This window comes from Contarinia nasturtii, unplaced genomic scaffold (genome assembly GCF_009176525.2).
Source record: "Contarinia nasturtii isolate CC-2019 unplaced genomic scaffold, AAFC_CNas_1.1 Cnas_scaffold_2428, whole genome shotgun sequence".
Classification (NCBI taxonomy): Eukaryota; Metazoa; Arthropoda; class Insecta; order Diptera; family Cecidomyiidae; genus Contarinia; species Contarinia nasturtii.
Window position 1 is genome coordinate 1 of NW_022199749.1, and position 26,031 is coordinate 26,031.

Here is a 26,031-nt window from a genome sequence, read left to right on the forward strand (position 1 = left end):
GAAGAAACAATGACTTTTCATATTCTCTCTCAAAAATGCTTGATAAAAATCAAATTGTATTATATTATATTTATTTAATTAAATTATTTTCAATAAACCACCAAGGCGAAGGAACGCTGTTCGGTGCAGTTATTATTATTATTATTTCAATTATAGATGCCACAGCAATTGTTTGAAAAAATTGCCATTTTTGGCCATATTTTCGCTATCGAAGGCCATATCTCGAAAACAAGAATTTTCTCGGATATGAGCTATGCGGCATTTTATAACTTACACTTAGGCCTAAAATCGGTGAAATTTTTTAGACCGAAATTGGCATCATTCGATAGCTCACTTCAAGACCTTTCCATCGATATGCATATGTCCGGGATGTGTCACATGCAGGCAACTCAGTGACCGTAGGGACAAAAGTATAAAAGTGACTTTTGGAGTCCGGCCACGGCCAACTTGGCGGCCAAATCTAAAAATGCCAGAACAAAATAAAGAGTCTTACAGGAGTAAGACGAACTTTTCCGCACGGTGGTAGATGCGTATTTTATTAAGCTAGTTCAAAATAATATTTTTTCTATTTTTTAAGCCTTTCAAGCGGCGTAAAGTTCGAGACAAAAAAATATGTTCGGCATCGAAATATTCTTTAATTTAATAGCAGAAGTACTCGCAAAAGATTTTTCACACTTTCATGATGAACCCATTTGTATGACATTTGAAAGTATTCTATTTTCTAACAAAACGCTAGAAAAAATATATCAGACGTTAATTTTGCCATAAAAATTATTTTTGAAACACTTTTCATAAAAAAGTCAGAAATTTTTTGTATGGAAACCTGACGTTTATTTTGCCATAAAAATTATTTTTGAAACACTTTTCATAAAAAAGTCCGAGAATTTTTGTATGGAAACCATCCCTGTATAGTATCGTAAGGATGTGAAACTTTGCACAGATTATTTTTTTCACAAAAAAATAACATTCGGAGAAATTTCAACGAAAATTAAGGGTACCTTCCACACAAAATATTCGTTTTTAAGCCAAAAACTAAAAATTTTGTATGGGAGGTACCCCTAATTTTGATTGAAATTTTTTCAAAAAATAGTCTGTGCAAAGTTTTACGTCATTAGGGTAGCATACAGGCATGGCTCCCAAAAAAATTGCTTTTTTGTAATTTTTGTAAGGAAACTGTATCAAAAATTGATTGTATATTAAAACTACCTCGGATTCGGTTTTCTCGTGTCAAAAAACCCTCAATACATATTTTTGAGTGTTTAAGTCTACATTAAGTATGACTTTTGGACGAAAATTGGACTCTCAAAAACGAATATTTTGTATGAGATATACCCTTAATTTTGCCTGAAATTTCTTCAAACCCTCCGAATGTTATTTTTTTGTGAAAAAAAATAACCTGTGCAAAGTTTCACGCCATTAAGGTAGCATACAGACATGGCTCTCATACAAAAATCCAAATTTTTTGTGACTTTAGTTATGAAAAGTGTTTCAAAAATAATTTTTTTGGCAAAATTAACTTCAGACATATTTTTTTATAGTGTTTTGTTAGAAAATAGAATACTTTTAAATGTCGTACAAATGGTTCATCATGAAAGTGTGAAAAATCTTTTGCGAGTACTTCTGCTATTAAATTAAAGAATATTTCGATGCCAAGGTTTGAACATATTTTTTTGAATGGCTTGAAAAATCGAACAAATATTATTTTGAACTAGCTTACTAAAATACTCCAATAAGACTCTTTATTTTCCTTTAACACTAACCAAAATTAAATAAAAATATGAAACTTACGCACTGTATTCTTCTTTTCCATTATATGCATTGCTCCATAATTAGACACCAGATGAGAAAACATCATCGCATCCGATAGATATGTCGACAGAATTAATGTTAGCTGTAACAGTTGTACTAGCTCCATTTAACGTACTGAAACAACCACACCCAAAGGTTCTTTTGGAAAGCGCAATAACACGCCTCCCTGATATTTTAAGGTATGTGTAAACGAACACATGTTTATTTATCCGTACCGTATGACGAATATATAAAAAGGAAAATAAATAACAATCTCAAACCCACACATCGACAAGATATCTTTGTGCGCATACTCCGCTATGATGCAAATGTGTGTTCGTATTGTCGTTCACTCTAAATTTTTTTCAGATTTCACTGTACTGAAGAGTTTGCATATTTTATTTATGTTGAGCCATTCGGCTGGATTTGTTTATGCCAAACAGAGACAAAAATATCATCATGTGATCAGTTCTACATAAATACGGTTGAATGCCATGTCTCAACATGCATTGTTAATGAGTTGCGTAGAATAAAAGAATAAGAGAAAAAAATGAGCTGTAAAACATAAAGACGAAGGTGTTGAACGAATACTCGTATTTCGTTTGATGATGTTTTTTTCGTACATCTTTGGAATCCTATATAATGGTGATATTGGTGGCGAACACACATACACATACAAACCACTATATGAACATTGCCGCAAATGTTGTTTTAGAAAACAAAACAAAATCCATGATTGACTTTTAAAGCCTAATTTAAAAATAACATAGTCAAAATTGGACGAAAGCAAAGCGTCCATAGGTGCAGGAAAATGAAAAAAACGAAAATCAATCCTTCTTAAAAACAAAAATTCACGCTTTTTTGGGCGATAGCAAAATGTGTTTGCTTTGCGCCCACAATAGTAAATAGTTTCGATGTGTATTTTATTTACCAACGTCAGACTGAAACAGACTAGAAACACAACAGTTTTGAATTCTTTTGCAAGTTTATTCTAATGCTGTATAAAAAACAAAATCAATTCATACAGCAGTCCGTAATTATTGCATTGGCTTTTGTTGCTGCATCCAAAAAATCGTCGAGTACATTAGGGTGTTTCCCATATCTGTAAATAGAAAAATGGTATTTATTAATTCAAAGTAGGCAAAATTTTATGGTAGTTAATGGCATTTATACAACGAAGCGATTGATGGTAGCACTTCCCGAAGCGAAAAACAATTGTCACGTCTGAATATATAAATGCAATCGAATAATGAAAAATACTCACAGAAAAACAGAGCCTTGATAGTACTTCCTCGAAATGCTGAGACACAACAGTCAGTCTCAGTTAGTGTAACAAAATTACAATATTAATTTTTAATTAATTTTCGAGTTAAAATAGTGATTGGTTATGCTTAAGGCTGTTGATTATTTTGAACTGCTTGTTGTCGACGTGGTCTCTGCAATGTTAGCGGGATATCCAGTCCAAACAGGTTACAATGTCCTATAAAAAAATACAAATGTCATTTAACACAGACATAACACATCTATAATATGCAAATGTCCATTTCTTATATACATACCTTTGATGAGAATGCATTTGGCGGCCACGATATCACGATCCCAAGTTGTCTGATGCACAATCATTGGTTGTTGCTTGTCATCGATTTCCGTCACACATTCATCATCGACTGCACACGGTTGTTGAGCGACCTCTCCATCGATTTCCGCTGCATTTTCATCATCAACTGCATGTGGTTGTTGATCGACTTTGACGTCAGCATATTCCAATACACCACTCACTGCGTTTACTTGCCATTTTTTTGGATACACGGCCACCTTAGACAGTAAACGATCAGCTATAATGTCGAAATCATGCTCAGTCATTTCACCTCGAGCCAGAAATACCGCCAAACTCTCTTCAATATAAACTTTGTTATACTTTAAACGCCGTTTGCTGAACTGTGCCACGATTTTCGATGGTAAAAAGTTAGCAATGATTGAATTTGGCACCGGTGCACAATTTTCACAAACTTTGAAACGGTTGCTTTTGGTGTTTGGATCGAATCGTCCGCCACATTTTGCGCATGTCTGTGATGTAAAATACTCATCGACTTTGCGCACGACACAATTGCCACGTTTTCGAAAACCTTTCAAAAGTTTGCGTGTACCGGGACAGCGCACATGCTTCTTAATGCGTATTGGCGAATTTGGTGACATGTCGGCGTTGCCCAAATGAATCAAAGCTGCTTGATGATTAACCAAAGTGCCGCAAAGTTTATCTATAGTACTATTGGACTCAACATACTTGTCAAACTTCAAGCACGCATATTTTGGTGTAGTGTACACGTCCATTCCTTTCTTGAGCATTTTTATCCGATGGCAAATGTAATCAGTCCAAAGTGTACCAAGCGGTGATGGCATTCGCTGGTACAGCTGTCGATTGTTTCGATCATTTTGCTCATCCAAAGTGAACTGCTTCGTCCAGCGCTTGGCCTTTTTGTCGCGCATTTTATATTTCGTGAGCCAATGGTACTTTTTACTAGATGTTTTTAAGTTGACCTGAAATTAAAATTAAAAAAAAATCAATTGAAAATTTTGTTTGTTTGCTTCGTTCACGTAACATATAACTCTCGATTTTTTAACAATGCTAAAGAAAAAATAAATACTTACTTCTTTGCGAGTACTGATGGTTCTTCGGACAGTCGCATTCCATGTCTTCATACCCGGATCGATTCCCAGTTCATAAACAAACGTTCCATCCAAGTATCGCTTTCTCACAATGTCATCATCCAGCAACCGTTGAAGATGTTGTTTTGACAATTTATACAATACCGATACTGATTCACCGTTGCTAACAATAGTATAATGAAACTCTTTGTTTTTCTTCAATATTCGATTGATTTTGTCAAAATCGAATATTTGGTTCCAGAAGTGTTCTTTGTTTTCGCGAATGAATGTTTCGGTAACTTGTTTACCTTCGACTTTTGGAAGGAGTTTCTCTTCTGCCAACATTCTGTAGAAAACATCATTGCACATGAACACTGCCTTTCGCTGATAATCTGGCAATGGAACAACAGACAGATTTTTGATCTTCGGTATTGTGACGTTGTTGTCTTGCGCCCAATTGTGAAACTCATCGATTTCGCTTTGCATGACAAGCCACATTGCAGTTGCTTTGAACCAGTATTTGCCTTTTGAGAACTGCTTGATGTTGTCATAATTCGCTAGTCCACCAACCTCTTCCACAATTGCACGAACCATGTCAAGCAGCAACTTTCTTTTGTATCGTTTAAGAGGTGCATTCTGATGTGTGTCTCGAATGGCATCATAGCGTCGAATCGCCCAATCAATTGCATTGTCAACATCCTTTTTATCGAACCTCAAACCGGTTGACACTGCATTAAACTGCCAAGCTCTCATTTGCAAATAATTTCGCAGCCGCTTCTTTGCATGTGTCGTTTGATTCGTTTTCAATTGGCGCGTATAACTTTGGCATAAAGATTTCATGATGTTGCCGAAATAATTGTTGTTTGGCCAGGCAAATTGATTGTCTCGGCTCAGTCCTTGCTCAACAAAATGACGAATGTGTGGTTCCATGTCCTCGTTTTCTTTGTTCTTTTGCAAAACTGCATAGAAGCAGCGCTCAATCACATCTTCGGCACGATTTTTTTCAACCAATTTTCCTTTTTGGTTAACATACATTCTATTCGTGAAAAAGTCCCATTGGCGATTGTTTTGCGCGGACTTCACTTTGTCAAGGAACAGCAATGAGGCCAAAACGCTGATCTTTGTTGACATGACACTTTTCTTTTCGATCCAATGTATGACAACATCATGGTACTCCGGCCGAACAATTGTTGTGAGGCGCATTTTTATCGCTAATAAGCCATTGTCATTGAAGTTTTCGTCCTCGGCCTCCTCCTCTTGTTGCTTTTTTGTTTGATATTTATATCGTTTCTTTTTCGCCTGTGCAGCCGATGTTTCACCAGTTGTCGACATGTTGAACTGCAACGAAATAGAAAAAAACACGCACAATTTACTATAAAAACACTGATAAAATCACACATATGTATTTTGCACTGTGCAATTTGTAAATGAATCAATAGAAAGCACATAAAACGGAGATAGAATTAACACTTGATCTTACCTGATTGATGGACACGACTGAAGTGATATTCAAAATCGAAAAAGAACTCTCTCGAATGCACATCACACTAACACAGTCCAAAGTTGTATCGAAATATTTGCAGTTTCAGCTTGAGAACGTTTTGTTGATATCAAAACAAAACAAAATCGAACACAAGTTTCACTGAAAATATCTCTCTTGCAAGTTATCGATTGACAATGATCCGAATGTTGAATCTGTTGTATTCATAAAAAAACCATCAACAGAGTGAAATTAACTCCTTCGAAAGCATAAAACAAATACAAAATACGCCGACACATTCAAATTATATGTTTTAGCACTTTAACAATCGAATGCATAGAAATTATGCAAGGAATGCAAATTCAAATAAAAAAAAACAATGATTCTTAAAAGTTTCACCACGTTTAAAATGTGACAGATCATTCGACTAACACACAACTCACACTGCATTCCGATGTAAAAAAATATTCCTATACTGTAAACACACACATTTTTTGTTTATAAACCGTTTGAATAAGGAAATTGTGTGTGTGCTGAACTAATGAACGGACTCACAGTTTGTGTATGTGTAAACACTAACAAGCAAACGAAACGGCATGATTATTAGCCTGTCGCGATGGATATACTCAAATCTGTATGGACTGCTGTGTGTTAATGTGTTGTATGGACTGCTTGTGTGTTAATGTTGATTCAAATCATATACCGACTTCACTGGCCAAAAATTGCTTACACAGAGTTTTGTTGTACGATTGTGAAAATGCGTCAAAATCGTCGAGTACATACACATTTGTGGAAATTTAAAAGAAAAAACAACTTGGGAAATCAACTCTTTTCAGTCTTTTTTGACTGAACTTAAGTACTGATGGTAAACATCTGGTTATGACTTCAACTATTTGCTGTTTTCTTCCATGTCAAAATATTTCAATCACAACTTGTGTGGTAGACCTTTTTTTTATAAGAGACAAACAGAATATGCTTTATAGGAATATTTTGTAGTATTATTTTCTTAATTTTGAACGTGGCTTCGATTGTGACATCAACCATATTGGGAAATCAATCTAAAAAAACAGACATAAATGTCATGTGCACTTTTTGAAGGCCTGAAGGCAAAAAAAGTTCATTCTATTTCGTTATTGTGTGATTGAAATGTTTTTTTTTATAGGGAACGGAAAAAAGGTTGAATAAAAAAAAATGTTAGAACAAAAATTAAACCGAATGAATCATGGATGGCTATAGCCATATGGATCACATCAAACTGAGTAAAATTTCGCTTTCCATATTATTTGCTTTATTCTTTTGCCGTTCCTATTTTCATAATTGTTATGCCAAAACTTGCCAAAAATTTCGATTGATTGGCATAGTTCCGATCTCTAAATAAATTATAAATTGTGTGAAATATGTTTTCTACGATGTTTTTTTTGAAGCGAGAGTAGTTTCGTTAAAACATGACGTGAGCTCAGATTTTTTTTTTGTGGGATTTTTTTTTTTTGCTTGAATTGAGAACTTCGATGTAATTTTGCTAAAATACAAATTTGTTGTTTGAAAAATGGAATTTTACATAGTGGAACTTGTACTGCGGCAGAACAAACAGGACAATATACAGATTGAAAGAATATGTCAAAATATCTGTTGAGCTGTCAATCAAATCAGCAAGTACAAAGCGATGCAATGATAACTGAAAATTGAAACGAGCAAAAAGAAAGGAACTATGAATATTCATGTATACTTTAAGCGGACATGCTTGAAATTTGAATGGTAGAACGCGTCCTGTCGAAAAATCATGTATAAATAAATTGAATGAATTTTAAAATGCAATCGGGTATTGAGAGACACCTCTTACATCTGCTCAATTTCGCTTTCAGCAAATATGCATAAGATATTCAAATGTTCAGCCCCGAAATGAACAGCGCTACATAACCTTTCTTTAAGTCCACAATAGTGTAACACTTTTTTCCCCGATATCAGTCATTCGGCTCGCCTCGACTCGGGTCGCTACATTACCGTTTACCATAAAACCATAAAAAAGGGTGATGAATACTATATTTTTTTTAAACTTGAATCTGCTTTGATTTTCATATTCCTTTTATATTTATAAACCCATAAATAATGGGCACATTTGAATGAATAAAAAAACATTCTCTACACATCTCTTTTATTGAAATAGTTTAAACTCCTCGACTGCATCCCGTAATAAATATCTGAAATAATAATAAAGACTGGCAAATAATGGATACAATATATTTATATTAAATTAATATATCGTCGTATGAATTAGCGGCAATGGAATGGTTATTATTGTTAAATAACAACTATAGGATTGTTCATATGTTTATGTCGCACACACGTCACTCGTTCATTTTACAAGACCAAATACAATACATATGTCCTTAATGAACTCTACAATTCGGTTTGTGAATATTGTTCATTGCTTTTTATTGAATTGAGCTTCATTGATTTTTCTTCATATGCATGAATATTGATCGGATATGAAATCATTATAATGAACGCATCCATTAAACGTGAAAGAAAAAAAAATTAAAAATGTCGTTTCTATGTGACGATTAAAAGATTAAATGAGAATATTGAAACTATGTCAAAAAATTCTGCGTGCTTTTTCGATGAACTTCACTAATAAATAAATAAATAAATGGTCATCGTCATATATTTGTAACTAAATTCAGTTATATAGTGCATTTTCTTTACCGCATCTCTTTTTTTACCAATAAAAACTTAAAGTGGTAGAGACTGTTCAGCATAGCTGTCCACGAACATCAACGGACACGTGCGTTCGTTCGTAAATAATGGATGTGTATAATTTAAAAAAAATCTGTTACGTATTTTGCAAAATGTGAATGTTTATCAAAATATTTATCTTTACCAAAGAAAACGAATTTATATACACAAGTGTTACATTTTTGTGGGAATTCAAAAAAAGCAACAACCAGTTTAATTGTCCATTTGAAGGTTCCATCAACTTATTGTTAAGTCTTCATTTAGAAATACAACTTGACTAATAAGAGGTAATTTAATTTTAAGCCATTGCGATTCCCATTTGTTCAAACACACAATTTCTGAACCAAGCGAAAATATCGAATTTCGATCGTCCACCTCAAAAAAAACTATAATCAAACTATCCAAATCATACATGTTTCGAGTGTTACCAACTTTATTCTTGAATTTCATCTTACAATAAATGATTCGAACTATTCAGTGAGTATCATATTTTACTGCGCTTTGACATTAAATACCAATAGCAATATCAGTACCTATTCTGTTTTTATTGACAATTGCTCTTGTTGATGTTTGCGTTGGAGTTTCGGCATTTGTTTATTTTGAATGGAATTACAACTAAAAGACTGACGAATATGACAAGAAAGAATCCAGTGAAAAATAAAAAATCCACTTGAAATCATATGCATTCCACTTGAATAATTCTCACGCGCGACATACAGTTTCCCTTCATTCAAGATGACAATGAGCGCAAATATCCCCCATTGTTTATTACTTTTCATGATTTGATGAAAATGTTACATCGAAAATGTCTTTACTGTGTTTATAACATTTTTGGTTTCACCCAAAATTTTACTTAATTCTCCATTAATTGAGAATCATATGATATTCAATAGAAACTCAGTTAAAATGTCTAAAAACCCAAAATTTCCAGCTGATGTTCTGATGTTACTAGTGATGTTAGTATATAATCATAATTGTTCAAGTATCCAGTTACTCGGATGGTAAAAACAAATTGAGTTAGAACATTGTCTTTTACAGTTTGTAGTCTTTTACAGTTTCAATTACCCAGGGAGCGAATGGAACAACGTTGAGAATTATTATTAAATAATTTGATTATATGGAATTTTCTTCGTGCCAAACAACACCTGAGACATTTTTGTAAATTTTGATTTCTTCAATGTTGCTCTTTTGCCTTCTTGTATCTGTTCACATTTGATGTTTATTATCGTATTCTAGTTTCCAGGCGGAGCTGCATACTAAGTGCAATTAATATTTATTGAAATGGTTTCATTCCACTTTGTAATACATTGCTTTTTAGCTTATAACAGTTGCCACATTTTTATAAGTTATATCTTTGAACTTGAAAATATTGAACCAGAAAATTTAAAACGTTTTCAACATATTTTTTTTAAAAATAGAATTTATGCATTGATAAATTGGGTAAATATTTTTTCAGTTGATGGTAAAGTGTGATGAAAATAAAATCATGGAAGTTTTATGCATAAAGTGCGAAAGATTATTTGACATTTCGTAATAACAGTGCCGGCAAACTAGCTGCTACTGTGTATGTGTATTTGATTGCTCACAAATAATTCAATCTGAAACAATGACCAATACATTTTGCATTTATTATTGGTGGTGTATATGCAACTAAACGATGCGCCATCTATTGGTGATTCTTTTAATTTTCATTCGATTGTATCGTTGTTGATATGGTTATGGGCAAAAAAAGGTCATTTTAATGATAATGATGTTAGCATATATAAATACATATGATTAAAATGTATTTAAGTATATTGAAGGAAAAAAAAGTCATAAAGCCACATTAAGTATCGCAATATTGAGAATACATTCATTACTACGAACTTTTTGCAAACATTCTATGAACAAATATTCCTGGCTATGGTACCACTATAAGTAAAAAATCAATTGAAGAGTGTGAGAATAAAATTAGTTGAGTTTTTCGGATTAAAATAAATGTAATATGCTTTCGAAAACAATTCGATGAACAAGTGAATTGTCAGTGTAATTTTGCACCGGTTGATGGAAATCAAAATCCGAAGTAAATTCAACAAGAAGAACCCTGCAGTTATTATTATTAAGAACCCTGTTTCGATTGTACTTTGCACATCTAATATGAATTTCGTTGTATTTCATTCAATTGTTGCGTGCTCATGCATTATATGTCTGACGTACTCGTACATACGCAACCAAACGAGAATAAAAAATATAAAAATTATATTCATGTGCGGTTCGAGCTTTAGTTTTGCTTGTCTATGTCACACAGACCGAACGAAAAATAACAACAGCTAAGCACCAAAAATGAAATAATGCCGATTTTGATGTTTTCATTTTTCGGAGGCACCGATTTACTTTAGTTAATTCGAGTGGATTTTCCAACGGGGACGAACGAACAGAACGAATGAAAAACATTATGAATCAACAGAGTTGTTATGATTATAACAATATAACATGATTCGATTCGGTCGACCCTCCGGTCCGAATACTTCTAATGTGTGTAATTGTGCAGTATATATATATCATTGTTTCCACATTACATTCAATTCGAATTCGTCATAAATAACGCACTTAAACTTTTATCGTCCCACTAATATTTTCTTCCGCCATTTCTGGCGATGTCGACACTGAATTATGGTTATAGACTATTATGAATGTATTATGAGCATTGAACGAGCGTATAGGCGACGAGATTAGTGAGTATACGCTAATTCCATTTTCTTTAATCGACGACACGCTTTGCTTGTCTCAATCTCTATTTAATTATAGTGCACAATTGCCAAATGTTCAAGTGTTCATTGGCTATTCTATGGTAAAAGTATTTCTTGGGACATTTTCTGTCAGCAGATAAAATAAATTTATTAATGCTAATTCGTTCGAAATAAGCCAAATAAAAATGTTTGTCGGAAAAAAAGTAATAATAGTGCATAAGACGACGTTACCTTTCATGCAGGAACCCTTATTTTTCTCAATGTTGTACAGACTCTGTAAAAAAAAAATGTAGTTCATTAATATTTTATTTAAAATGCATTACATAATTGTCGTTGGCAAATAGATTTCTCCAGCCAAACTTTAAAACGTATGTTTAATCAGCTTATAAATCGCCTCTGGTTCAGTGGCAAGATTGAAAAAAATCCTACATAATAAATGCTTTAGTTAAATAAGCTGACGTAACTCAAATCCTTTTTTATGATCTCTTTCGCACATTTACCCTCCTCAACACTTGTTGTATTTTATTCGATAATGAAATGTAAACAAACCTTCAGGCTACTCTAGAATGAAATAATTTAATAAAAACAGGAGCAACAACAACAACAATAAAAGCTATTTAATTACAATAAAAAAAGTAAAAAAAAGTAAAACTATCCAGTAAAACTATCTTATAACTTCTTACAGAAAAAAAATTGCGCGAAATTTCATAAAGAAATTATACGTAATACAGAGGATAATACTCTGTAATTTTCGGAGCAATTTAACATATATCGAAAAAAGCTAGACTCCTTAAAATTTGCACACTGGTTGTGCTATCAATGAGATACAAACCAATGAAATTTCACTCTGCAAATTTGAAAGAGTCTATAGACTATAGCTTCTACTTTTCCGTGCAGGTATGAATATTTGTGGAAATATTTATTTATATAATAAAACTCAATGAAAGATTTTTCTATTTTCGTGTACTTATTAAATCAGTTGAGTATTTCCAACGGTACCATTAAATGGCACATAATGACCTAATTTCTTATAGCGGCATAAAAGCTGAAACAAATAAAAACAATGATCTGCCGTATATGAATATTTTAAATAAATGACAGTGAATAAATGGTTGAAGTGGTTTTTATACGAATACATGATAAACCACTGGAAACGTTGATGAAGTCGACGGCTTTGGCCGTGTGCAGTAAATAGCATGTGAAATACTATGTATTTGTCTCAAAGGTTTTCCACACTGGTGTTTTTATAAAAAGCAGTCGCCCTTATATTTTTCGTAAAAGGAAATTCCCTGAAGATTTGTCATTCACATCGACATCAGCACGCATTTTCATTATTTGGCACAAGATGATGGAAAAACTTTTGTAGCTATATGATGATGATGATTTGATGGCAATATTGATGTTTCGCATGTTATTTACTTACCAACAATGATGCACACTTTGTATTTTCAGTGTACTTGGAATAGGGCAAGTGTTAAAGACCGCATCCTAGCTAATGGATAAAAAGTATACTCAGCAACCGATTTATCTATCTAATAAAATCAAATGGTTGAATGAACGGAGACTCACGGTGATTTTTAGTTTTTTCCTCGTTTAAATATCATTGTATCATGTGTTTTCTAACGAAGGAAAATAATTTTTTACTCTCAAATTGAACAATCCGCAATAAAAACGAAAATACGTATAAAAACTAACAACTGTTGTACCGATCCAATATTTCTTTGCATTAAAAAAAAATCTGCTTGTTCATATCGAAGAATTTATTTGTTAATTGTTATGTTGCATTGCAATGTCATTCAATGATTTTTTTTCTCCCCATTTTTCCTTAATGCGCAAAAAGAATGAATGAATTACATCTGAAAATGGATTTCATTCATTTTATTTTCTTATTGCTATGTCACGTCAAGAGCATGCATCAAAATGTGCTAGAAAAATGGCCAAAATGTTGAACAAAATTATTCATAGGCCCAAAAATGATAGCATGAATAAATAGCAACTCTGTGTTCGTTCACGTTAAAATTCTCTAGAACAATTCATTTATTTATTTTCAATTCGTAATTTAATACGTCATGAGTAATAAAATTGAAAAGAAATGTTTTCATTTTTCGGTTGTTCTCGGTTGTCATGCATCATTGGCTGCTATTCAAATGTCACAGATTGACGTGTGTGTGCGACATAAATAATACGTACTCAACAAAACACTGTATTCACTTTCACAATGGCAAAGTGAATAATAAACCAACTTCTGATTTTGAGAACCGTTGTTTTGAGTGTTCGTTTCATTTTGACTATTTACTGTGACTGCATTGAAAAGTGTTATAAATTGTCACTATTTGAACTTGTAGTAGTCGTGAAAAAAACTTGCACTTGTACATTTATTCTGTATTTTGCTATTGAGTAATCCATTTCGAGTATTTTAGTTTTTGTATTACGAATGCGTGCGCGCCTCTTATAGTATCGCTTCTTGCCCTCATCATTGCGATTTGATTGACTCATCTCTATTGTTTACATATGTCACATTCTTTTTGGTGATATCTTTCCTGTTTTGAAGTACGGGACGGATTTTTTTGTCATTTGATGCCCCTGTTTTTAACATCTTCTGCCTTTATTTGTTTTTGTCCATCTGTTGTTGCAAACAAATAAACCTGAATTGATTTAAATGCATTCATGTTTACATATTTGCTCTATGTTCTAAAAATCCTCATCATTCTTTACTATAATTCTCTCCTTCGATAATAAAGTCATTATTATTTCGAAATGGCACGAAATGGAATGTTTGAACAGTGGTCATGCTACAACCGCAGATCAGCTATGTATATGGAATCCTGTTGTGATTTTAACACATTAAAATGATTAAGAGCTACAGGAACCGTATTCGGTTCGGCGCAGAATGGCCCACCGAGGCGTTCACTGATTGATATCCTGCTGTTCCAAAATCTTATCATCTTCGCCATCAATTACACATTAATTACACATATATTTAGTATAATCATAATCCGAATGTGGAATGCATGTAGTGGAGGTAATTTAATTTATTTTTATCGATTTTCACATTGCTCTTATAGATGTTCATCACCATTTATTCGATGAACATTGAATTTCGAAAGAGAATGTTAATACTTTTGCTATTTTTTCATATTCTTTATATTACAATCAAGTCAAAATAATGTAATAAATACACTTCAATAACTCACAATGCATGATTCCCATTTGAGCATAATGGAAATGAGAGCAAATGAAGCTGTTTATCCAAGTGCAAATGCAACAAAATAGTTTTAATTTAATTTAACTCCGAAAATATAGAGATTTTGTTAATAGTGTCAAACCATTTAGCAACCCGCTAGGTGGACAAAGGGTGCAAAAACTCAACCAGCATCTTTTAAACGATAAATATCAATTGAAATGAAATTTGCTTAATTAAAATGGTTCATAAATTAAAATTGTCGTGAGACGAAAACATGTTAAATATTTTTGTCAATTTATCAATTGTTTCGCGAACGTAAAATTATTGCTGCCAATTCAATTGTCAATACACGAAATTCCCCACAATCTACGAACTATTTAAGAGTATGTATCGTATATACCATAAAATACTCAACATCAACCGGAACGGAACGAACTGCATGGAATTTCGGTTTATCTACTATTGTTGTTGTTGTTGTTTCTACTCCTGTAGCTCTCGAAGTAGTCAGAAGAAGGAAAAAAACATTGACATCTGTCTGTGTTCCACTCCATAGCGTGCATTCATGCTGAATAGCAGTAGCACATATCTAGCCATATCGCACTCGTCATTTTACTTCGATAACATGTTTGTTCGCTGCTGTTTTTCTATTTCGACGAATTGTAACGGACGTGTGCTCTCTGTATTTTCATATATTGCTTTCCTTTTTTTCATTCACTCTTTATTCGTTATTTAAGAGGATGGTTACGGTTGTTGTACCTTGATATGGTTGTAAAAACACGGAGAGATAATCGGTCACATGCCTCATTTTTAAACAATTATAAGTGGGACGAAATTTTCGCTGCACAATCTCATTGGCTTATAAATAAAAGAATCGGTGTGAAGTGCAAATATCGGTTAAAGGATCTTTGAAATATTTGGTAAGATTACTTCATTTATAATTCACATCGTGGGTTTTTGATTTGAAAAACAATTGAAGTGGTCGAATGACGTACGGCGACATCACATATTGAAACAAATTAATCGATGCATTTTAGGATGCGATTTAATCAGATGCATCGTGTTCAATGTGAAGCAGTGTGTTGTCAAACATCATGATCATGTAATACTTTGTTACTGTTTTAAGATAAAATTTCATTGCATAGAAATGCAAGAGTGGATAGAAAAATTAGCGCATATGCGGGAAAATACATAAAAACCATTTTCATTAAATGCATAAATAAGCGAAACACATCTGGGCTGCCGCACAAACGGTCACGTTATATCTCTAAAGATAGATATACACAAACCTGGTACACGATGATAATAAATAAAAAAAGCCAGCTTTTGGTCGTTGCAAGGTACTTTAAATTTTCAATTTTCATTCGAAAGAGCAGCAGCAACACTTATTTATCAGTGAATTCGTTCGCCATCGCTTCTTTGATATTTCTCTCTTGCATGAAAACAAATTTGCGTATAGATGTATACAGGCAATAGATTGCCATAACATTAGTCTATACCGATTGGATTGTTGACTCATTTTTTCTTTCTCTGTATGCATGTTTATGTATATCAAAGCAGTGAACGCCGCACAAAGAAATGAAATATTGTGAGCACTCAATAAATAAATTTTCTTTTTTTCTCGCAAGATATTTCGTTAGTCTGTCAATAGAATCATTTACTTTGCATTCAACGCCATCAGTTAAAACATTCGAATTATGCGTTTCAGAAAAAAATGAAAACGAAACACGCGTTTGACGTTGACGTTGAATACTCGAATATATGTTGTTCTTTTTCGTGCGTATACTTTTATCCCAGAGACTTTTTCAAGTGTTTTTCTTATGGTTGAGTTTTTCATTTAAATTTTATTATTCTTATTTTGATACCAAAAATAACCATACAAACAACGTTTCGTTGAGCGATCGCATTCATTTCCCCTTTTTCAAGCGATTCGTTGTTGATTTTTGCTTTTATGTGAACAGTCCGTGCCGACATATGTAAATGTTGAAATAAGGAATTAATAATAAAATACAATGAAATAGTAAAAAAATTAAATCTCTGCGGTTTGACGTTCACCATTCATATGCATCGAACGTGGACAAACTATAAATTGCGACAAAAGACCATTCGAGAGCATTTGTTTTGAAGCGGCATTAACGGCAACAGAGGCGGTCATAAAAAATGAATACGTATTTTATTTTATTTTATTTTACTGACTCTTAAAGAAAAATTTGTCACGTATGACCATTCAATGAGATTTTGATATTTAATTTAATTTCATCGCCACTTGACTAATTCAAACCATTCAGAATTTTTTAATTTTTTATAATCTTTTTTTATCATCGTAGTTACGCCGTATCCATTGGATTGATTGATGCTCTTTCAAAAAAATGCATGAAAATCAGAGAACCCATTGAAGCCCATCAAAGTGTTGTGTTGTCAGTATTGGCATGCTTGGGTTTATTGACAAAATTTACGGATGTTTGTCCAAAAAGTTTGTAGCATAAATGTGCCTTCAAATGCCACCAATTTAATAATGTAAATAAAAACTATATTCCTTCAGACTCAAGCTCCTCAAAACTCCTATCAGTGGTAAAGTCAACCGAACTCTTTGGAACCATTTCATTACTTTACGCAACTATCGTTCCAGTAGGTATGTATAATTCCACAGCAATGAAACGACAACAACAATAACACATATTTTTACTGTCAAAATTTTGATGTCAAATGGTGTCGACATTGGTGACGGTATTTTGAAACAGACTGTGTAATCCATATTCATCGTATATGATCCTATGTAAAGTTCTATACTTGATCTAGTTCACATTGACGGTTCAAATCGTTTATGTCCACTAGCGTGGACATGGACTGTGTGTTTCTTCTGTTACATGTACGTTGTAATGGACAAGTATAGTAACATGGCGTCGTTCAAATAAATTTAAAAATCCGTCCACTCGTGTCGTCATCTAGCACGGTAGTAGGGATTTCATTGCTGTGTATAATTCATTAATAATTCGACATAATGCAGTTCATGATTGTTTTTTAAAATCCTATCAAAAAATTCAGGAGAAAAAATTCCTCCAAGAACAGTATCTGTGGCAGCGTCGGCTTTTAATTTAATTTTGACGATAGCGAATTTGGACCTAGACGTCTTTCAGGTATGTAATACTATGCAATTGAAAAAGCAATTTATTTTTCTGGCGTTTGATTTATTAAAAAGCAATTTATTTTTCTGGCGTTTGATTTATTATTTAGATTTTGGCAAATATTTTTCTTCTTCTAATAACTACTTTTTTTATTCTGCTAAAATAAATTAATTCGCTTTGGCTTCTATAAATCCATTCATCATTTACAAAAATTTACTACGCTTGCAGAATATTTAATTGAATCCAAAACAAATTTTTGATGTGTGTTCATCGTGATATTTTTTCCTTTTCCAACTGGTTTTCTAAAAATGCGCACGCTTCAAACACATTCTCACTTGAATAACTTGAGCATTGTTGTTGAAAGCAGCACCTCTAGATGCACAGACACACAATGTAAATATTGACGCAATGTTGCAGATGAATTGAGTTTTCTCAATCTACACCCAGAGATTCGCTCTGTCAACATTTTGGGGAATGGCACAAAAATGTTTAATTTTGACTTTTCTACAAATAATGACGAGAACGGAAACACAATGGATGAGGTTCCTTCATCCATTTATAATTGAAAAATCAACCAAATATTATTCAAAGATTATTTTTTTGTTGATATATTGATTTAATTTATTATTTATTAAATAAAAATAAAGTTTTGATCAAAATTTCTATAACTCATTCAGATATACAAAGTAAAATTCGTATTTTTTTAGTTTGAAAAACGTCGAAAGTTGTTAAACGTGTTACAATGAATTTTCCTTTACTTGTTCGATGATATCATCGAAATAAAGACCAAAACCTAAATGAGGAAAATTATTTTTTTGAAGGGAAATAAACACTCAGGAGAATATATAAAATATTAAAACGAATCATCAAAATCAAGCAAACGGGAAAAATAACGAGTAAATAAATGTGATTACTATTTATTATTATTACTTGAACAAACACAATTCTCATGTTATTCTTGAGGAAATAAAATTTCAATATTATCTCGTGCTTCTTGTTGACACAAGACTCTGTATTTCATTGCGTTACGATGGTTTGATTCTAACTGATATTTAAAAACATTGCGTCCAAAGCACCGTATTTACATCACAGCAAGCATACCAAAAGCAAATAAACTGAAGCAGAACAATGAAGTAGACAAACACTTGAATGCAAAAACGGTTTCGCAAAACGTTTGTGGTGCATCATCTTCAAAATGATGGTAATTGTGTGTGTGTGTGTGTGTGTACAGTGGCGCATCGGCCGAATAATTAATTTTTCCACTGGTCTGCCTTCGAGGGTTGTTAATTAATAACAAATGCAAAATAAAATAATGTTCCGCACTTCTATTAATTACATAAACAATCGATTTGTTGCCTTTTTTTATCTTCTCCATTTCTATTGTAGTCAATTATGGGCCAAGAATCACTTTTGCTACAATATCTCGATGTTGTTACAATTTTATTGAAGTATTGCGGTCCAAAAACCAATGAAAATCGTGAAACTCAGGCTGTGATTGTTGATTTAGTTGCTACTTTGGGATTTCTCTGTGCTAATAACAAACAAAACCAGGTAAGAAACAGTTTTTCGTGAATAATTTGTTCAGCATCTATTTTATTGCCAAGATAACGTAATGTGCCCAGTTACCGGACAGCACCCAGTTATCGGACATTTGCTTTGTATTTAAAAAAAGGAACTTATACTCGAATATTCTTAAATTTATATATATGAAAAGAAAGCTCTTATTTTTTTTCGATTAGAGGGTTATTAAATGAATACCCTTTTTACCATTAACTTCAGCACCATAGAATTTTTTCTGTCATTTGCGCTTAAAAAAGAACGTCAATCACATCAGTTGCTCTATGCAAGTTTGTAGAAAAATATTTCAAACTATACGCATTAGTGTGAAACTTCACATTTAAAATAATTAAATATCGTATATTTAATTCTAATTGTTACGTATATATAAAATCAATTTTATAAATTTTCAACGTTTTACTTTTCCGCACACTATAGTGTGTAAGGTAAAGTATTGGAATCGGTCGAAAAATTAACACCCTCAAAAAACATGTTTTCTGGGTGTTTTAGGAGCCAGGGAATACGAATCTAGCGTTTTTTCGATGTCCGAATGTATGTGCGTGGTACCCTGTACGCAGGAATTTGTTAACACGATAACTTTCAAACAAAAAAAGTAATTTGTAGGAAAGGTATTGTATTTGGCCAAAAAATTAAAGTCACCCCAAAACATGTTTTCTATGCATATTTCATGTAGAAAACGCGATTGGAGATGATTTTGGTGCGTCGCTGTGTGTGATGTGTCCTGTGTCCTGTGACTCCTTTTTTTGCTACCGCGATAAGTCTTCTTCCAAAAACTCAATTAAAATTCTGACTTTGCAGGATGATTTGGGACTACTAGAAGACGTGCTGATTAGTTTTTGAGCAATATCCGTTGACCGGTGTAATTTTTTTGGTCCGAATGGAGTACCCACAATCCATACATTTTTTGATCATTTTTCAACCATTTTGGTGACACGATGGTTCCGTGCTCAGACATGAAATTCAAAATCTGACTTTACGGGATGATTGGGCGTTACGAGGAATAGATCTGGTCAAATTTTCAACGACATTGATTGATCGATGTAAAACTTCTATGTTCAACAAATGCTAAACTATGTTCAACAAATGCTCTATTCTTACCAGCATGACAGCAATTTTGTCACATACTCTATTCGATTCGATGTATTTATCTAACGGGTGTATCTTTCTCTCGTATAAACGTCAATGGTGACCTAAAGCGATGACTTATATAGCCTCTCCAATTTTCTCCTTTTGTACTCGGCATTTGCGGATAACGAGTTCTATCATTTCGATTGTTTTGTTCAGAAGCGACAAACCCACGTGTCCATCGCTTTGCTTTTCGGTTTCGTACTCCTTGCCTGGTCAATGATATTTCTTACTGCTGGTCTTGAAATTCATCGGTGTGTGTGTGTGAGAGAGAGAGAGAAAAAAAACAATGGAATAAATCACACGATGAAATGAAATGCAATACTGAGAAATCAAAAACACATACCTCTTTGTCGAAGTCGATATGCCGTCTAACGGTCGCGTTCCACGTTTTCATGCCCGGAACGATTCCCAATTCGTAAATGAAAAAGCCATCCTCGTAACGCTTTTTATCAGTTCATCGCTCACCAACTGTTCCAATGTATTTCGCGATACGTCGTATAATATCGATGCTGACACACCATCGGTTACAACATGATAATGAAATTCTTTGTTCGCGTTCAATATTCCATTGATTTCGTTCATGTCGAAAATCTCATTGAAATAATGCATCTTGTTTTCACAGACATGGGTGACATCAACTTGCCGTCCATACTCATCTAACGGGATGATTTTGGTTTCACACATCTTTCGATACAATATATTGGCATCAATTTTAATATTCTTTCGCAAATGTGTGCAAATTGGTAATACCGAAAGATTTTTGATTATGGGAAGCTCAATGTCAGCCGGAATATTTTCGGGGTGTTTTTGTACCCAATTGTGATAATCCTCGATATATTTTTTTTTGCATGTGAACCCATATTGGCAACGATGCGAACCAATTATGTTTTGTATCTTCTGCGATGTTGTCGTCTTCTTGTCCGCCAATATTTCGCACACAAGTGAGCAATATGTTTGTCCAATCTAATCGCATCACCTCTGGTTGAGTCGTATCTTTCAATGGCTCACTTCACTGCATTGTTGACATCATGTTCATCAAATACGTTGTTTGGATCCAGATTGTCGACGTTGTGTTCCCACACCAACAATCTCAGGTACTCACGAAGTCGTTTGTCATCGTGTGTGTTGAGGTTGCTTATGGCATTTCGTCCATGTTTTTGGAATAAATATTTTATAATATTCCCAAAATAATCATTATTGGGTCATGCGAACCGATTGTCTCTGTCCAATGCCTCGACTATATTTGCTCAACACAGAAAAGAAGCATCCTTCAATTATGTGGATACCATCACCTTCATCGAAAAATTCCCAGTTGTTCGTCAAAATGGTCTCTTCATTCGCAAGTCTCTTCATTCGCAATCTTTGTGTAAAAACAAAAGTGACGCCAGATCACAGATTTTTATACATTCGATACTCCTCTTCGCAATCTATGGCAACACAGTATCGTGATATTCCTATTTGACTGCCGTTACTTTCTTCTGGAAGTTTGCCTACTTTTCGTCTTTTCGGTTTCGATCCACATATAGCACCAACTCCGTTTCTTTTTCGTCCACCCATTGTCAATACTGAATTCTAAAAATAGAATTTTAATGCAATTGCAATAAAGAATAAATTTTCGATACGACATAAAAAAAATGCTACTGAACACAATGACTTTCTGTTTTTTTTTTTTTTGAGAGCACAATAAAATACATTTCCAACTCACTTTAACTCGATTGCGAATGCAGCAATCAGTTCAACTCAATTAGCACAAAAACACCATACAGCAATGTTCAAATGAATCTAATACCGGAATAGAGAAGGGAACAATTGAATAATTATTCAGAGATTAAAATGATCTTACTTTGAAGAACTCAGCGACACAGCTGATGTCTGAATTTTCGTCTTGTTGCGAAATTCAGATGGCGAACGGTTCATATATACAGAATAAAGCGAACACTAAAAGATCGGAGAGTGTTGAAATTTTACCATATGGTTTTGCAAATATTCTGCCCTCCATTCAATAAAGCAGAACCAAATACGAAATTAACGGAAAAATGACAAAAGAATGGATTATTATTACAAACAAAACATTTTCTTGACTCGAAATAGTGGAATTTATTGATTATAATTATTGTGTTCTTTTGCACATTCAGATGACAAACTAAACACTATCGAAAGAGTTGTCTCAAGTTTGATGTAAATGAAACTGGAACGTTGACTGTCAACGAACGGTCAAAAAACGAGACAGTCAGCAATGTATTAGTATAATAAAATCAATGGTATTTGATATTCAAACAAACGGATACACATTGCTTGCCTTTTGACGATGCTAGTTAGTGACTAGTAGTCACATGTATGAGTGTGAGTGAGATGATGAAATTATAGGGAAAAAAATTAGCATACAAAACACAATACTTTGTTGATTTGAAACAGTAAACACAACGCTCATTCGATAAAAACAAAATTGAAACTGTGAAATGTCATCGCAGTATTAATGAACTTTGAAATTTGGCCGTTAAATAAATCAAAATGTACATTTTTCGATGCTGTTCAGAATATTTATTATTATTTCATTCCATGTGGAACCTACACGACTTTATATAGTGATGTACGAAATTTCGCATGTCTCAACAGTTCCGCTTCGGGAAGTCGTAATACCAATCTATGTTTTGTGATTGCTATCAATTGGCATGAAATTTGACCGTCTTTAAATTGAGAATTACCACTTTTTCATTTGCAGATATGAAAAACACCCTAATGTACATTCAAATGTTATTAATAATAGAGACTGAGAGAGATGTAAGAGCAATTTTATATACATGTATATTATTCAGTCGAAAAGCGATTCCATTAAGATGCTTTCAATCGATAAAATGTTATTACGAAGAAAAAACCATCCGACTTGATCATTCTTAACACCGCAAACCTCAAACAATATATAGACTCGCTTTTAGTGAACAAAATGAAATTTGAAAGGTGAATAAGATGAGATGAAAGGATGACGATTGATAACCAAAAAAATATACATATATGGAGCGGCAATCTACATTTCAAATTAAATGTCTTACATCCGTAAGATGAACTTTTCCGCACTGCGAACCACAACATGCATTTATTACGTACCTTTTACCGTAAATATGAATTCATGAGAAAACTGAATCTGATATAAATTTTGCGGTACCAATAATTTTTGATAGACTTTTCAATGCCTGTATGATATCGTTATCATGTGAAAATTTGCAGATAATATTTTTTTCATAAAAAGCTAACATTCTGAAAGTTTGAAGAAATTTCAATACAATATAGTGGTACCTTCCATACAAAGTTTTCGTTTTTGAGCAAAAAATCCAAAATTTTGTTCGGGAGGTACCCCTTGCATGCACTGAAATGTCTTCAAACTCCGAGAATGTTATTTTTGTGGAGAAGTGTGTCGAAATTTTTTTGTATCGCAAAACTAACGTCATATTCGGTTTTCTCGTACCCAAAATACCCTCAATACACATTTTTGAGTGTTTAGGTATACATGAAATATCACTTTTGGAAGAAAAATTAAATTTTTCCCATGGATGGCCATGGGCATCACACCAGACATGACACTGCAATCTATCAACCAAAGTCGCTCAAAATGTAATGGTTTCTATTCCTCGGCACCCCCAATCATCCTGTGAAGTCAGATTTGGAATTACTTTTCTTGTTTGAAATTTATCGTGTTAACAAATTTTTGCGTACAGGTTACAGGGTACCACGCACATACATTCAGACATCGAAAAAACGCTAGATTCGTGTTCCCTGGCTCCTTAAACACCCAGAAAACATGTTTTTTAAGAGTGTTAATTTTTCAATCGATTCCAATACTTTACCTTACACACTAGGTGTGTGCGGGAAAGTAAAATGATGTGCTTCAATACTTCAACATTACTTTTTGACGTATAAGTGAAATGTGTAAAGTCGTACCGCCATACTCAAATTGAAAACCTCAAAAGAAAATTACACAAACCGCAAGAATGAATAGAAATATAGTTAGCACACAAGAGAAACCGAAAACTTGGTTAAAGGGCAAATGAAATCGTATACAAAACTGAGACAGGTTGGTCATGATTTGCAAAATTCACACCATTTTTAGTTTCATTTGGTTTCAAGAACTATAATTTGATACATCTCAGCTTGATGTAAAAGTCTATACGATTGAATTATGTGTTGAGTAATGCCTTAATAACATAATATTCAGCCAATCACTATTGACGATCTGGTCGAGGCTTGCAAGCAAATTATGAACAATGGTTGACGACGTCGACGACGAAAACAACTAATGGAAATAAAATGATCGTAGCTGCATCTAATTTTCCGTTCAATGTCCATTCGCGTCAATGGCAACGACATGTCGGTAAAGTCAGAGATTTTTGAAAAATTATACCAATCGAGTTAATGCGTTAAAATCATTTGGCGTCTCTGCTTTTCAGAATTCAATGGTTCACTAAATATCTGAGTACATTAAACTTCATTTTTTGTCTATTTTTAATTTCTAGAATCGTTTTATTAGCGACCAATCGTCGGTTATTTTAAAAAGTCTTTCAAAATTACCGAAATCCTTTGATATTGTCGTGTATCCAACACTATTGTGTTTGACATGTGATAATGATGGCGCCAAAAATGTTATTGGAAAAGAATTTGATCTGAAGGTAAGTTTCATGATTCAAATTGGAATTTTTCAATGGGTTTTATTTTTATTTATTATCTTCATTGTGAATGAATTGATAAACATTTTTATGGTATATATATATTTTTTCTTTTCAATCTTTCACTTCATCGCAGCTCATTGAAGATTACGAAAAGTCCGATTCGGGCAAGAAAAATAAAATGCTTATGTTGCTCCATTCAAACTCAAAAGAAAATAATAAGTCGAACAAATAATAATAATAAAAAAAAGATGTGAACGCAGTTTTCCTTTATTTGTAACCAGTATTATTTATTAATATTGATACAACATTCATGTTTAATAATTATTATTAACCAATCCGAAATTGAACAACTTTTTTATAAAATGTACTCCCAAAAAAACTTTCAAATTGTATTGTTTTTTTAATAAAAACCACCTCGGAACGAAATATTACCGCAATGACAAATTATTATGATGACAAAATCGTGATGACAAACATACAACAAAGACACAGCGGTTAGTCTCACATTTATAAGAACATCATTTGCTACTGCTTAAGGTAAGATTAAGTATATAACATCCGATGATTTATTGTTGTAGATCTAAGAATATTAAAAAAAAAATATGTTTCAAATTAAGATATTATCATCCATTCTTGCACGCAATCGTTCGATATCAAAATTTAATAAATTTAAACGCATTGTTCATTTTAAGCATCATTGTTCTTATTTATACATAAATTCGTATCGAAATTTCTAAAAATACTGTAGCATCTGTTGTCGTACGACTTTTATTTCTCGGGTCATTTATTTATTATGTTTTTTTTTTCTAAAACACTATAATCTGCTTAAATATGTTCGGACGTGAAAAGATCAACTAAATGTATACAACTAGGGTTCTAAAACTACTTTGGAAATTGCGCGCTCACTCCTTAATGTAATTTTTTCTTTATTTACGCTCAACTTGAGTTAATCCATAGATTTGAATATCCCCTTTGAGTGCTT

At 33.1% G+C, this 26,031-nt stretch overlaps 2 protein-coding genes across 2 annotated transcripts; one reads left to right on the forward strand and one right to left on the reverse strand.

The window, feature by feature from the left end:
• Nucleotides 1-1,827: 1,827 nt before the first annotated feature.
• On the forward strand, nucleotides 1,828-25,475 carry LOC116348431. The gene is made up of 7 exons (XM_031779431.1): nucleotides 1,828-1,988; nucleotides 16,885-17,030; nucleotides 17,100-17,189; nucleotides 17,603-17,694; nucleotides 19,069-19,233; nucleotides 24,897-25,049; nucleotides 25,183-25,475. The coding sequence occupies exons 1-7, from the start codon at nucleotides 1,870-1,872 to the stop codon at nucleotides 25,279-25,281; spliced, it is 864 nt and encodes a 287-aa protein (XP_031635291.1). The 5' UTR covers nucleotides 1,828-1,869; the 3' UTR covers nucleotides 25,282-25,475.
• Nucleotides 2,818-3,750, reverse strand: LOC116348432. The gene is made up of 3 exons (XM_031779432.1): nucleotides 3,348-3,750; nucleotides 3,053-3,268; nucleotides 2,818-2,890 (listed from the first exon to the last, which is right to left on the reverse strand). The coding sequence occupies exons 1-2, from the start codon at nucleotides 3,649-3,651 to the stop codon at nucleotides 3,180-3,182; spliced, it is 393 nt and encodes a 130-aa protein (XP_031635292.1). The 5' UTR covers nucleotides 3,652-3,750; the 3' UTR covers nucleotides 2,818-2,890; nucleotides 3,053-3,179.
• Nucleotides 25,476-26,031: the final 556 nt, after the last annotated feature.

What these genes read in the sequence shown, in the direction of transcription:
- LOC116348432 (XM_031779432.1), bottom strand. Translation starts at nt 3,651, where the DNA reads ATGACTGAGCATGATTTCGACATTATAGCTGATCGTTTACTGTCTAAG. An exon ending in CAAATGCATTCTCATCAAAG is followed by an intron (nt 3,269 to 3,347) that starts GTATGTATATAA and finishes ATTTTTTTATAG; the next exon opens with GACATTGTAACCTGTTTGGA.
- LOC116348431 (XM_031779431.1), top strand. Translation starts at nt 1,870, where the DNA reads ATGTCGACAGAATTAATGTTAGCTGTAACAGTTGTACTAGCTCCATTT. An exon ending in CGCCTCCCTGATATTTTAAG is followed by an intron (nt 1,989 to 16,884) that starts GTATGTGTAAAC and finishes TTATCATCGTAG; the next exon opens with TTACGCCGTATCCATTGGAT. An exon ending in TGGACCTAGACGTCTTTCAG is followed by an intron (nt 17,695 to 19,068) that starts GTATGTAATACT and finishes TTTCTATTGTAG; the next exon opens with TCAATTATGGGCCAAGAATC.